This window comes from Octopus bimaculoides, chromosome 10, assembly GCF_046866305.1.
Source record: "Octopus bimaculoides isolate indiv1 chromosome 10, ASM4686630v1, whole genome shotgun sequence".
In the NCBI taxonomy this organism is placed as follows: Eukaryota; Metazoa; Mollusca; class Cephalopoda; order Octopoda; family Octopodidae; genus Octopus; species Octopus bimaculoides.
The window spans coordinates 32,806,523-32,821,522 of NC_142937.1; the positions used below are offsets into that span (position 1 = coordinate 32,806,523).

General features: G+C 37.5%; 1 protein-coding gene across 2 annotated transcripts in view; it reads left to right on the plus strand.

Annotated features, from left to right (window-relative positions):
• The window catches only part of LOC106874539 (guanine nucleotide exchange factor subunit RIC1), a 247,478-nt gene that overhangs the window by 86,849 nt on the left and 145,629 nt on the right, over window positions 1-15,000 (plus strand). For both annotated transcript variants that reach the window (XM_014922306.3, XM_014922307.3), the window contains exons 17-21: window positions 2,050-2,177; window positions 9,365-9,496; window positions 10,292-10,388; window positions 11,496-11,614; window positions 14,860-14,906. In XM_014922306.3, the coding sequence (XP_014777792.1) occupies window positions 2,050-2,177; window positions 9,365-9,496; window positions 10,292-10,388; window positions 11,496-11,614; window positions 14,860-14,906 (523 nt within the window). The remainder of the gene's footprint in view (window positions 1-2,049; window positions 2,178-9,364; window positions 9,497-10,291; window positions 10,389-11,495; window positions 11,615-14,859; window positions 14,907-15,000) is intronic.

Genomic DNA, 15,000 nt, shown 5'->3' on the forward strand with positions numbered 1-15,000 from the left:
GTTGGTGCTATGGTTAAATATAAATAAATTTATTAATCCAATTTACATCGAATATTTTTTTTATCGATCACATAAAGATTACAAAGAATTTTTTTCAGAAATTGCATAAAAAATTGGATTAAGCCCTTTGGCAGCTTTGCTGATTTGGGCAAGTTGGTAGGAGGTCAAGAAGTAAAAAATGGTTAATAATTATAATAATAAAAAAAATATAATGTCCTTTGCATCCAGTGTACTCTGTAAAATGGTTGGTGTTTTGGTGTTAGGAACAGTATCCAGTCATGGAAACCTTGCTGGTGCTGAGATACCTAAGAGGGAGATATTTCTCTAACCTATTGAAGAGTCAGTAACTATGAATAAGAATTTACAAGAATCAGCTGACCTGCCCAACCCATGCCAGCATGGAAAACGAACATAAAATGAAAATCATGATCATGATGATAGTTTCTTTATCTCTGTAATAACATCTCTTCCTTTCTGTCAGTCAATAAAGTGTTTATTCTCACTCTCTCTCTCTGACCACTTTCTCTCTCTCTCTCTCTGACCACTTTCTCTCTCTCTCTCTGACCACTCTCTCTCTCTCTCTGACCACTCTCTCTCTGACCACACTCTCACTCTCTCTGACCACACTCTCTCTCTCTCTCTCTGACCACTCTCTCTCTCTCTCTGACAACTCTCTCTCTCTCTCTGACCACTCTCTCTCTCTGACCACTCTCTCTCTCTGACCACTCTCTCTCTCTCTGACCACTTTCTCTCTCTCTCTGACCACTCTCTCTCTCTGACCACTCTCTCTCTCTGACCACTCTCTCTCTCTGACCATTCTCTCTCTCTGACCACTCTCTCTCTCTCTCTCTGACCACTCTCTCTCTCTCTCTCTGACCACTCTCTCTCTGTCTGACCACTCTCTCTCTCTGACCACTCTCTCTCTCTGACCACTCTCTCTCTCTCTGACCACTTTCTCTCTCTCTCTCTGACCACTCTCTCTCTGACCACTCTCTCTCTCTGACCACTCTCTCTCTCTCTGACCACTCTCTCTCTCTGACCACTCTCTCTCTCTGACCACTCTCTCTCTCTCTCTGACCACTTTCTCTCTCTCTCTCTGTGACCACTCTCTCTCTCTCTCTGACCACTCTCTCTTGATGTCCACAATATCCTGATATGTTTAGGGAGATTGAATATAAAAGTTTTACAGAATTGCATTCTCTTAATCAGGATGTTCCGAGTATCAGCAATCATGTTTCCTTAACATAATTTTTTTTTTTTTTTACTAAATGCAAGCTTTCTAGTCAAGATCTTTATCTGAAATAACTTCTACAACTTTAAGGTTATCTGATTTAGGGATATGCCAATAGAAAAAGTGTAGGGTTGTATTATCTTATGTTATTTAGCAAAATGTACTTGCCTCTATCTAACCATGTATCTCTCTTGTTTTATTTTGTATCCTTGTCATTAAGCACCTGATAGTAGTGTGTATTGGGACACTGAAACCAACAAAATTATGCATCACTTTTAGATGCATAATGAAATTATGAAAACGTAGTCAAGTACCATATTACTATGTGTGTGTGTGTGATTAGCTTTAACTTGTTTAATAACAGTATTACCCTTAACAATATGGTAACAGTTGAGAAGTGTAACATTTATGTATGTAGTTATATAAGAAAATTTTCTTCCTTCTTTCTTTCCTGCGATTAATATATTTATTTTGTAACATTACAAAACTGATTAAATTTAGTAAGAAGTTGTTTCTGGATAGCTAGAAACATTGGTTTATCAAATCTACTGTGTTTGTGTGTGTGTGTGAGAGAAAGAGAGAGAGAGAGAGAGACTTGTATTTACAGTAAGCTTTTCACTGTATCCTTAATCATCTTTTCAGCAAAAGGACCATATCCCCCAAGAATTTTGTGTCACTTGGTATAAATTGTTAGTTTGATTGGAGGGCCATACTTTGTAATTGTATTTTATTTCCCTTCCTGCTTATCAAATAACCACTGAAGCTGTATGAAGTTTTAGTCTGTCATAAAATGTTTTCACGAACTCTGTTTGTCTTAGGTTCACGTCTGCAGAAACCTTTGAAAGATGCAGAAAGTATTTTGGTTAATCTCTCTGGTAAGCTGTTGATGTTCCAGCCAGAGAAAGCATCATCTCATATGAAAGCTGACAACAACAAATATTCCTTGGTAAGTATGCTAGTTTCTTATAAACAGTTGAAAAGGACAGATTGAGTTTAGTTTCTTTTGGTGGATTTTTTTTTTTTTGTTTTTCAAAATTCTGGTCCCTCTCTTTGTTTTTTTGACCTACTCACATTGAAAAAGGTAGGTTGAAGAATTGTATAAATAAATACAGAAATTATGGTGCAATATATCTATATAAATCTATCATCTGTGTGTGTTTGTGTAATACAATGGATTTTGGGATATTGGCAATGAAAATTCTTTAGGAAATTGTGTTTTACTATTAAAGCTAGTAGTTATATCAATAAGTTAAAGTAAATTTAATCAATAATGGTTTGCGTTTTACTACTGCTTTAGTGTTTGAAGAATATCAATAAAAGGATAGAATTCCATATACATTGTATATAGAATTAAGTACAATTTATTTCACATCTATCTATGAAAAGCCATCATGTTTCTTTAAAAAGATGTGTCAAAAGGATCATGAGATAATGTCTGGTTTATATCATGACAAACCTTATAATTTGTTTTCTTAAACAAGCCCCAGTTGAGTACTGGGCTTCATCTGATTTGATAATTCTTCTTCCTCACTCTTGCTGCCAATATAAGAAAGTTTTCAGTTAATATCCACGCAAGTTTTCTATCAATCATGGTTCATTAGCCCTGATTGAGTATGATGATAAGTATTCTAGCCATAACATCATCTCCTTCCTTTTGAAGGTGATAGGGTGTTACTTGAAGATGCAATGGTTGCTACTTCTAGCAGGTCAAATGATTATGTTAGATACTCTTTCTGGTTTACTATAAGTAATTGCAACATTCTACCTTGTTTAGTTGTTGTTTAGCCCCAGGTCAACACTGTCTGGGCAGGCCTATGATCACAGGTTTTCCAGTCATGATCAGCTTATTTTTTTTAAGGTAGTCTTAGACTGATGTCTAACGTGTCTTTTACCTTTTTTTTGTTTAATTCAGTAAGGTGTGATTTAAAGGAAATTTGGTTGTTATCTTCAATGTGTTGAGGAACCATGTAGAGACCCCATTTTTGGTTCAAAGTGGTTAATTAGTGGCAATAGCAGAATCATTACCAACAAACATTTAAGAATAGAATAAAATAAGAATTCTTGGCAAGTTTGAATCTATTTCTATTGCTTCAGAATTATGTTCTTTTACTAGTTTATCATATTCTCTTAACTTTTTCCATTTTAAATATCAGTTACATAACTAAGTCAATATTTTCACTAGTATATTTTTAAGACTTACCATATATAGTCATAATAAAGAATGACTTTGTGGTTAGAAATGTAAATATCGGGTACCTAAAGACAATTAGAAATTAGGCAGACATAATGCAACAATAATACACAAAAGGTGTGGTCGATAGTCCAAAGGATTGAAGTTAAAGGAATTTACCTCAAAAATATAGGCAACCATTTATCTAAATGTGTATGTGTGTGTGTGTGTGTGAGTGAGAAGATGAGTTTTTAAAATTTTGCCAATGTTAATTGTCTATTTTTATTTTTTACCTTTAGAAATTAGGCAGACATAATGCAACAATAATACACAAAAGGTGTGGTCGATAGTCCAAAGGATTGAAGTTAAAGGAATTTACCTCAAAAATATAGACAACCATTTATCTAAATGTGTATGTGTGTGTGTGTGTGAGTGAGAAGATGAGTTTTTAAAATTTTGCCAATGTTAATTGTCTATTTTTATTTTTTACCTTGCAGTTGTACGTGAGTTTAGTAAAGGAGGGTAAAGGAAAAAAATATATATATATAGGCTCTTCAGTGTCACTCTAGTAAAAAAAAAAAAAAAAAAAAGCACTTCAAATCTAGTTCTCCATCTTAACACAGTGGGGACATGTTAATTTGTTCAATGTGAAGAAGAAAAAAGCAAAAAAAAAACAGACAAACAAGACAAAACAAAATTCAGTTAAGTTGTTGTGTCGTGTCAAAACCAGTTATAAAACCAAGAAATTTCTTCATTGCCTTATCTGTGCATTGATTACATTTTATTCATTTTGACTTCCAGCCAATATACGAATTGCTTGTTGAAAAATAATAAAAAATTGAAATAAAAACACTTTACCATTTTCAATTCTATTATCGTCAGTCTCAGAAGAAGAACTTATCTGCGGTTCCTTCATTGTAATAACAGAAACTAAGATATTATTTGTTGTGAAGTGTGGGCAAGGGGAACTATTTTTTTTTTTTTTTTTCCGTTTTGAGTTCTAAATATTTTTTTCTTGAAAATTATTGTTTTTGTTGTTGTTGTTTTATCTTTGAATTATGTCTTGGAATATTTGGCAAAATAATCAATCTGAGAGTCTTAAGGGCAGAAGAAAGTCAAAGAATGTAGTATTATGTATTCAAATATATGCTGATATTTTATATACACAGGAACTGAATGTTGGTGGTCTTCGTTTGTCATTGATCTGTGTGTGTGTGTGTGTGTGTGTGTGTGTGTGTATCTATATATATATATATGTATACATAGATATATGTTTGTGTGTCTGTCTGTATGTATATATGTATATATATATTTAATAATAGCTTGACTTCAGTATACATTACTTTTATTAATGCAAACCTGAATCTGTTAATACTGTTCATAATATAAATGCCAAAACCTACCCTGGCGAAGAATGTACCCCACAACATAGATTAGTAGTTAGCGACTTTGGGATCAAGGCAAAATGGGTGCCCAGAATTAGACAGGCTTGGAGAAGAAGGGTGTGGAAGCTTAAAGACCCTGCAAACGGACAGAGACTTAGAGACAAGTTACTTGAAGCATTTAACGAAATAGAAGGGGATATAGCATCATACAACGTGGAAGACAATTGGAGATTTCTGCGGGACAACCTGTTGAAAGCCACCGACCAGATTTGTGGGTGGTGTAAGGTCCCCTCCCAACCCAGAGTAACGTGGTGGTGGAACAAGGAGGTAGACAGGGCTATTAGACAAAAGAAACAAGCTTGGAAGGACTGGAAGAACGGTGGTAGCAGGGAATTGTACCAATGTGCCAGAAGGGAGGCTAGGCGACAGGTTTATTTAGCCAGAGGGGAAGCAGATAAGGAAAGATTTGCCAATGTTCTGCGCCGTGAGGACCAAAGACTCGAGGTATTTCGGGTTGCAAGACAGTGTAGGAGAGAGAATAGTGATGTTGTAGGAGAGAAATGTGTTCGCATGGATGATGGTACGCTTGCATTAAATGAGGATGCAAAGAAAGAGGTCTGGAGATGCCACTACGATAGATTGCTTAATAAAGAGAATGAATGGGAGAAAGAGAGCCTGCCTTATGTCGACCCAATAGAGGGACCAGCTATCCGAGTTGATAGTACCAGGGTAGATAAAGCAATTAAGAGTATGAAGACCGGGAAAGCCCCCGGCCCATCAGGAATCACTGCAGAGATGCTCAAAATATCTGGCAGTGTTGGCTATAGCCTAGTCACCCGTATTACGAACCAGGTGATACACGAAGGAGTCATACCCTATGACTGGTGTAGCAGCATCATAGTCAACTGCTACAAAGGTAAAGGGGACGCTTTAGATACAAATAATTACAGAGGCATCAAGCTGTTAGATCAGGTTATGAAAGTTACAGAGAGGGTCATAGCCCAACTAATTAGGGAGCGAATCAATTTAGATGAGATGCAGTTTGGGTTCGTGCCAGGTAAAAGCACTACTGATGCCTTATTTCTAGTGAGACAGTTGCAAGAGAAATACCTAGCCAAGGATAAACCTCTGTACCTGGCTTTCGTTGACATGGAGAAAGCCTTTGACAGGGTCCCCCGATCCCTTATCTGGTGGTCAATGAGGAAACTTGGGATAGAAGAATGGCTAGTGAGAGCTGTGCGAGCCATGTACAGAGATGCGGCCAGTAAGGTGAGGGTTGGAAATGAGTACAGCAATGAATTCCGGGTAGAGGTAGGGGTCCACCAAGGTTCCGTCCTCAGCCCCCTATTATTTACCATAGTCCTCCAGGCAATCACAGAGGAGTTCAAGACAGGTTGCCCCTGGGAGCTCCTCTATGCTGATGACCTTGCCCTAATTGCGGAGTCACTATCAGAACTAGAGGAGAAGTTTCAGGTGTGGAAGCAAGGTCTAGAATTGAAGGGCCTTAGAGTCAACCTAGCTAAAACCAAAATCCTAATAAGTAGGAAGGTAGATAAAACACAAACCCCTTCAGGTAGATGGTCCTGCTCAGTATGTAGAAAAGGAGTAGGTAGTAACTCTATAAGATGTACCCGGTGCAAGCTATGGACACATAAGAGGTGCAGCAACATCAAAGGCAGGTTAACTAGCAAGTTAGTTTTTGTTTGTGGCAGATGTTCAGGTGCAATAAAGACTGCAAACAAACAGGAAACAACTTCTATCTCATTCCAGGGTGAAAAACTAGAGGTAGTCGATAGCTTCCGCTATCTGGGCGACCAAGTTAGTAGTGGGGGTGGGTGCGCTGAAAGTGTAGCTGCTAGAATAAGAATAGCCTGGGCAAAGTTTAGAGAGCTCTTACCCCTGCTGGCGACAAAGGGACTCTCACTCAGAGTAAAAGGCAGACTGTATGACGCATGCGTACAAACAACCATGCTACATGGCAGTGAAACATGGGCTGTAACTGCTGAGGACATACGTAAGCTCGCAAGGAATGAAGCCAGTATGCTCCGTTGGATGTGTAATGTCAATGTGAATACCCGTCAGAGTGTAAGTATCTTGAGAGAAAAGCTGAACATTAGAAGCATCAGTTGTGGCGTGCAAGAGAGACGATTGCGCTGGTATGGACATGTGGTGAGAATGGAGGAGGATAGCTGCGTGAAAAAGTGCCACACCCTAACAGTTGAGGGAACCCGTGGAAGAGGTAGGCCCAGGAAGACCTGGGCTGAGGTGGTGAGGCAAGACCTTCGTACATTGGGCCTCACCGAGGCGATGACTACGGACCGAGACCTTTGGAAATGGGCTGTGCGTGAGAAGACCCGGCAAGCCAAGTAAGATCGTTGCCAGTGCCCCTGGACTGGTTCTTGTGCGGGTGGCACATGAGATGCACCATTTTGAGCGTGGCCGTTGCCAGTACCGCCTGACTGGCTCCTGTAGGATTTTCGAGCGAGATCGTTGCCAGTGCCCCTGGACTGGCTTGTGCGGGTGGCACATAAAAGACACCATTTCGAGCGTGGCCGTTTTCGTGCGGGTGACACGTAAAAGCACCCACTACACTCTCTGAGTGGTTGGCGTTAGGAAGGGCATCCAGCTGTAGAAACTCTGCCAAATCAGACTGGAGCCTGGTGTTGCCATCCGGTTTCACCAGTCCTCAGTCAAATCGTCCAACCCATGCTAGCATGGAAAGCGGACGTTAAACGATGATGATGATGATGATGATGACATATGTTGAATGCTTCTTTTGTTTGGACACCTATTTGTGGATGTATGTGTGCCTATCTGTTTGTACCTTCTTTCCAAGAGACGGCTTCTCATACTCATACTCTTGCACACCCTCTGCATTCCTCTTCCCTTCCCTTTTACCACATATTTGTGCCTGCTCTCACCTTCTCACATCCATGCTTTCCTAATACACTCTTAATGATTACACACACCAACAACTCACCCTCCACCAGCAAACTACATCACTATACTTGCACACTTCTACACACATACCCCCACCACAAAGCCTCCTCACACTACCTTCTGTGTCTATCTCTAAGCATAAATACCATCCTGTTGCTGAATATGCACATTTGCTCCCTGTTCATTTTTTAATTCACTCCACTCCATAGAACCACATTCCCACCTGTTTTCTTATCCCTTACCTGTTATATATATATTTTTTTCTGTCACCAATTTGTCCTCTTTCTCATTTCCTGTGCTTTGATCTTCTCTTCTGATGAAGGACTAACATCTGAAACGTTAAGCTGTTTTCCTTTGTTGGACTAATACAACGTTTGTTAAATTTTGTCCCTCCTGTGTTTTGGGTTCAGTCCCAAATTGCAACACTTTGAGCAAGTGACTTAAATGACTTTTACTATAACCCTGGGTCAACCAATGTCTTGTGGCTGAATTTGGTCAGTGGAAGCTGTGTGAAAGCCCATCATATGTGCTGTGTGTAGGTATAAATGTATGTGTATGTATGTGTGTGTATGTATATATATATATACGCGTATACCCCTCTCTCTCTTTTTTAATTAAGGAAGTCAAGTCATTTCATTGCTTGAAATTGAGCTGCAGCCATCATATATGTATGTATGTGTGTCTGTATGAGTATATGCATAAATGTCTGTGTGTATGTATGTGTATATGCATAGATATATATGTGTGTGTGTGTGTGTGTGTGTGTGTGTGTGTGTGTGTGTATATATGTATATATATATATATATATATATATATATATAGGTGCAGGAGTGGCTGTGTGGTAAGAAGCTTTCTTCCCAACCACTTGGTTCCAGGTTTAGTCCCATGGCGTGGCACCTTGGGTAAGTGTCTTCTACTATAGCCTTGGGCCATGGATTTGGTAGACAGAACTGAAAGAAAGCCATTGTATGTATATATATATATATATATATATATATATGTATATGTTTGTGTGTCTGTGTTTGTCCCTCCACCAACGCTTGACAACAGATTTTGGAGTGTTTACATCCCTGTAAACTTAGCAGTTTGACGAAAGAGAGTGATAGAATAAACACTATGCTTACAAAGAATAAGTCCTGGGGTCGATTCATTTGGCTAAAGGCAGTGCTGCAGCATGGCCACAGTCAAATGACAAACAAAAATAGAATAAAAGAATATGTGTATTTGTGTATGTATATGTGTGTGTATATATATGTATGCATGTCTATGCATGTGTGTGTACATATATGTATTGTTGTATCCTTTGTAATTAGTAGGGGGATTTTTATTGATAAGTATTAAGGTTAATTGTATCTATTGTTTCAAAGGTAAATATCTATCTTTCTCTCTGTACAATGGCTATTTGTTTCTCATGGAATTTCGGTGCCTGCCTGTAAGTTTTATTCAAGGAATCCAGTTAAGATGGGGGATTCGACACTCAGATTCAAAATGTTTTATTTGTTTTGGCTGGGTTTCATGTATGATCTCATTTGATGGACATCGTTTTCTTTACTGGCTGTTGCTTCTTCCCCTATTGGAAATATTTTAATATGTCTTCTTCATTGTATTTTTGTTATAAACAAATTCTTAAATCTTCAGGATACGTCTTTCTGTTCACCTTCTGTTGTTGCCACTTCTGTTGAGAACCTCTGGACAACTGCAAAAGCCAACCTTGGAAAATTGCAGTTAATGGAAGCCTTATGGCTTGGATGTGGTTCCCAAGGAATGAAGGTATGACTCTTTACCATCTGCAATTGAATTTTGATGTTTTCTGTATTTCTAATACCATTCATATTAATCAATATAATATTTAATGATTTTTAACTTCTTGTAAACACTGAACTATATATCCTGTTGCTATTGCCTTTTGTCTTCAAGCAATGCAGATAGACTCTTTCTATCCCATGTCTTTCTTCAAATTAGGTCCTTTGAGAAATAAAAATTCTTCTCTATAACTAGTATCATACTGAGTTATTAGGTGATTTTCTGTTCCAAAAGTCAAATCTCTTTCTTAACCCATTACCTCCCATAATTCTATTAACTGGAATTTTTTTTATAAAACTTTGATTTCTAGCATAAAACAGCCTTAGAAACACGCTGGAATGATCAAAATAACATTTCAAAATAACATTTTAAATAGAAATAAGCGAGATATTGGGTGAAAAATTAGCAAACCTCATTTGAAGATCAGAGAAATATACCTAGAAGATATAGCAAAAAGGTTAGATATCTGTAAATATTGACAGATAATTACGAAATTTGTAATTTTTAAATGATCTCATGAGATCACTGGTAGGTAATGGATTAAACAAGAATTAACAAAACAGGGAAACTATTAAGAACGACATTAGTGAACAAAGTTAGTAACCAAGATCTCATTTCCTCTCAGAACTTAATTCATTTGTTTCTAATGTCTTTGAGAAAGGCATAAATGTGTTGTTATATCCACTCACTACATACTACAAGTCTATCCTCTTACATCTGTAAATTTATAATATTTAATTTTGTATTTATTTTATTTTCAAGGTCTGGTTACCTCTGTTTCCTAGGGATGAAGGGAAAACACACAATTTCATGTCAAAAAGAATAATGTTACCGTTTAAAGTGGACATTTACCCCTTGGGTAAGTGTGTTCTGATTTCCATTTCATTTTATTTTCTGTAATTATCTGCAGTTACTTAATCTTTACATATCAACTAAAATTACAAAGGAGAGACACTGAAAGCGACACTGATAGCTTTAGGAATGAAGGTTGAAAGGATAACTGCAGAAAGATGGATGGTGGTAGGAAGGCATATATTCTGTTGATTTATTGTTGTTGAAATAATCATTCTTCTCTGGATGGTATTTTCCAACTGGAGTCATTGAAGCTTAGTATGTTTTGGCAATGAAGCAGTTGCTGCATATAATCTCTAACCACCAACAGTAGTAAACTGTAATTTTTTCTGTGGTGTATGTATATATCATTGGATCCTGTCAAACCATCCAAAGCATGCCAGTATGGAAGTTAGATGATAAATGTTGCTGTTGATGATGATGGTGGTGGTGGTGGTGGTTATATAAAGACATGTGTTGAAAATACAATATATATTGGAGCAAGATGAAAATTGTTGCAGCAGTGACTCATGAGAACAACAGACGTGTTTTTCTCTGCTTGGAGTTTGCCAATGCTGTGCACCTGTTTGCTACTAAATAAAATGAAATAAAATTCATGTTTTGATACCCATAGGAAACAGTGCATAATGCATCCACAAGTTTTATGGAAAGCTGAGCTGCAAAATACTTGGTGAATGCAACTGAAAGGGTGTTAAATTAACATTTCCATCTGCATATCATACTAAATGTATATACACCACTGAAAGACATGATGCTGTGGTTTTTTATCTGAGATAAAATCTCTTCATAGACACGGTGTTCTAACAACACAGTATATATCTGAGTGTGAGAGAGAGAGAAAGAGAGAGAGAGAGAGAGACACACACACACACACACGGTCATCATCACACAAGTGTACCCAGTGTCATATAAGTGTACTCAGCAAAATTAATCTCACTTATATATGTTCATTGATATGCAAGCATGTCTACATTCATGTACACTCATACTGACACTCATGCATGCACACTCACCTACACACACACATTCACCCACCTCCCACATGTCACCATCTACAACCTTTCAACCTATGAATATGTAATGGTTGTGTGTATGTGTGGCTATATCATTTCAGCTGTGTTATTTGAAGATGCTGTAATCCTGGGTACTGCTAGTGAGACGATATCATACACCTTTGCTACCCTCAACCGACATCTGCCATCTGATTTACCATATTTGATGCTGGACCGAACTGTAAGTTATATATGTTCATCAAATGCATCTCTTGTTGTTCCCCATCTGTGTGTTTATATTTTTCATTTTTCTAAATGGTTTTACAACGCTTTTACAGGGACTCTGAGACATGTGAGAGAAATGTAGAAAATTAACATTAGGCTGAAGAAGTGGATTCCAAATGCTTGCAACACTTGGACTCCACTTGAGGCAGCCGAAGGTTAGATAATGGTGTTAAGCAAGTAATGGTTTAAATGTACTACACAAAACAGAAAGGGTTTCTCTGATATGTGTTTCAATACAGTTTTCATTTACCAAATTTAATGTCCTAGGTTTTGGCTGATCTGAGTCTATGGCAGAAGACACTTTTTCAAGGTGTCATGCTTTATGATTGAATACAAACCCACAAAGCTGCTAAGTGATCTCCTTCATCACATAGCCATGTCTGTTTGCACACTTGTATTTGTTTTTCCATTAGTGTCATGTATGCTTCTATATATGCATACATGCTATACTCTTTTGTCATACACAAACACTGATATTACCACATCTCTCTATATACATAATGTAGTATGTATACATGCTACATCAAAAACATATATTGTATCCATCAAAGGTGGGCACCATTAATCGAGAAGTTAACTCTGTTAACTGTTAATTCGTTAACCAAAAAGTTAACTTTGATAACCGTTAATCAGTTAATTCTTTAAAAATGTAATGGAAGTTATTTTTAAACTGTTAATTTTTATTATAAAAAAAATCAAAAAAACTAGTTTTTGTTCTAAAATGACTTAAAAACACCTTTAAAAAGTGCCAAAATCAGCATTTTTGGGCCTTTTTAAGAGCTTTAGAACCCCAAAATTATAGTTTTTCTTTTGCTTTAGAGTTAAAGAATGCTGATTTTATAGTTTTAACTAAAAAAGGCTGATTTCATAGTTTTGGTCCTTCTTTTTAGGTTTTTAAAAGCTTTTAGAACCAGAAAAGGGTGAAATAAAACTCAAATGAAGCACAATACTAGTATTAAACTAAATCAGTTTATTGATAGGAGCTGGCCATGCAGGAGCCTGTGCCAGACTTCTGTGTCTATTTTGGCACAGTTTTTACAGCTGGATGTCTTTCCTAATACTAACCACCTATCACACACACACACACATATATATATATATATATATATATATATATATATATATATATATACACACCATTCGAACATGGCTAATGTCAGCGCCAGCTTGACTGGCTCCCGTGCCAATGGCACGTAAAAGCACCATCCAAGCATGGTCGTTGCCAGCCCCCTCTGGCTCACGTACTGGTGGCACATAAAAAGCACCATCCAGGTGTGGTCGATGTCTGCCCCCTCTGGCCCCTGTGCCAGTGGCATGTAAAAGGCACCCACTACACTCTTGGAGTAGTTGGCGTTAGGAAGGGCATCCAGCTGTAGAAACACTGCCAGATCAGACTGGAGCCTGGTGCAGCCTCCTGGCTTCCCAGAAACCCTAGTCGAACCGTCCAACCCATGCCAGCATGGAAAACGGACGCTAAATGATGATGATGATGACGATAACGTAAAAAAATAAAAACAAATAAATGAAAAACACGATATATATATAATTTAACTTTTCCTCTTCTTCTTGTTCTCCATTTTGTTCATGAGATGCGTGTTGCTCTTCATGAAAATAAGCATGTCAAAGTTTTCATCAGACGTCCAGCCAAGTTCATGCAGTTTGAGATGGTCAAGGCAGGTTCATCTCGTGGAAAAGCCAACAGGTTGATGTGCTGTTGATGTGCTGTTTGAGGCTGTTGAGGCTTGTCATGTGCACCTTCATTGGCACAGTCCTGGACAGGCACAGCTTGCAGTTGAAAATCAATTTGTCTCTTTCCCTTGAATTGATCAAGAAGTATTCGTTCAGGTGGGGCGAGGGATTCTGAGCCTGTTCCTGCTGATGTGCAGTGACAGTGGCAGTTCCAACCTTGATGATGTCAACAGATTCAAGTTTTCGAGATGCCATCAACTAAAATATTAAACAATATAAATATCTGAAACTATTATAAAACATGTGGCTAATTAACAAATCGGATCTTACAATATCAAAAATGTAATTTGGCTATGCAAATACTAGAATATCAAAGGAATGTACACAAATGTTTAATATATTATAATAATGAAACTTATTTATTTTCTTTCAATTAACACGAATGGTATCGCTATAATAACAGATATGTCGTAACCATAACTATTCAAAGTGAAGTGAATCCTCATTTTGCTGGCACTTCTTTTTATATATAGTGCTGCTTTGCATGCTATGGTGCAATGTCTTATTAATGAAACTTTATCTGATCTATCAAACTGGTTGGCCTGACTTTTCAGTCTTTACATGTAACTGATTGTCATTGTGTCTCTGTGTGTTGTTCTTTAATCATTCAATATGGGAATGCTAAGGGCCTCATGCCATTCCTTCATTGTGATTAGTTCATGTGTGCTACTGTTTATCTCTATAACTAACTGTAGTAACAGCATCATCATCAGCTGCTAATTTCGACAAACTAATGTTAGTAATGAAAGCTTTGCTTGATTGTCATGATTATTATCATTATGATTATTATTATTTGTAGTATTATGATGACACTAAAAGCTTGATCTTTGGATTTACTTGGGATACATTCCTGATAACAATGCTTGTTAATTTCCCTGTACACCATCCATTTAACTGTAGTGATTCTTCAAGGGGTTAACTGGGTTAACGGTTTCGACTTGAGTCTTTATACAACGATGAAATGTTCACATTTATTTGTAATAAACAAATGTAATTACCTTCTTTTCTTACCTTAATATCATCATCATCGTTTAACGTCCGCCTTCCATGCTAGCATGGGTTGGACGATTTGACTGAGGACTGGTGAAACCGGATGGCAACACCAGGCTCCAATCTAATTTGGCAGAGTTTCTACAGCTGGATGCCCTCTTGTTCTATAATAGTAATGCATATCTAGCAAGTGTCAAGAATACCTTGCAAATACCCTGAACATCCAGTATACATTCTGAATATATAGCTCAGGCAGTAAATATCCAGCTACCACTCTTATGTCTAGCATGTTCAATGACTATCTAGAGCACATTCTCTCTCTATGATCTCTTTCTCTTTCACCTGTGTGTGTATCCCTCTAATGTACCTGTCTCTGTTTCTAACACACCTGTCTGTATGTCTCTTTCCCTCTCTCTCTCTCTCTCTCTCTCTCTCACCTCTTCTCTCTTCAATATATTACAGAGTCAGATCTACCTCCACCACATTCTCAGACAGTTATTACGGAGAAAGTAAGTTTCAAGCTTCTCTATTATTTTCTAAACTTTTGTAAAATCAAATTATCCTCCTTCTCTCTCTCTCTCTCTCTCTCTCTCTCACACACAC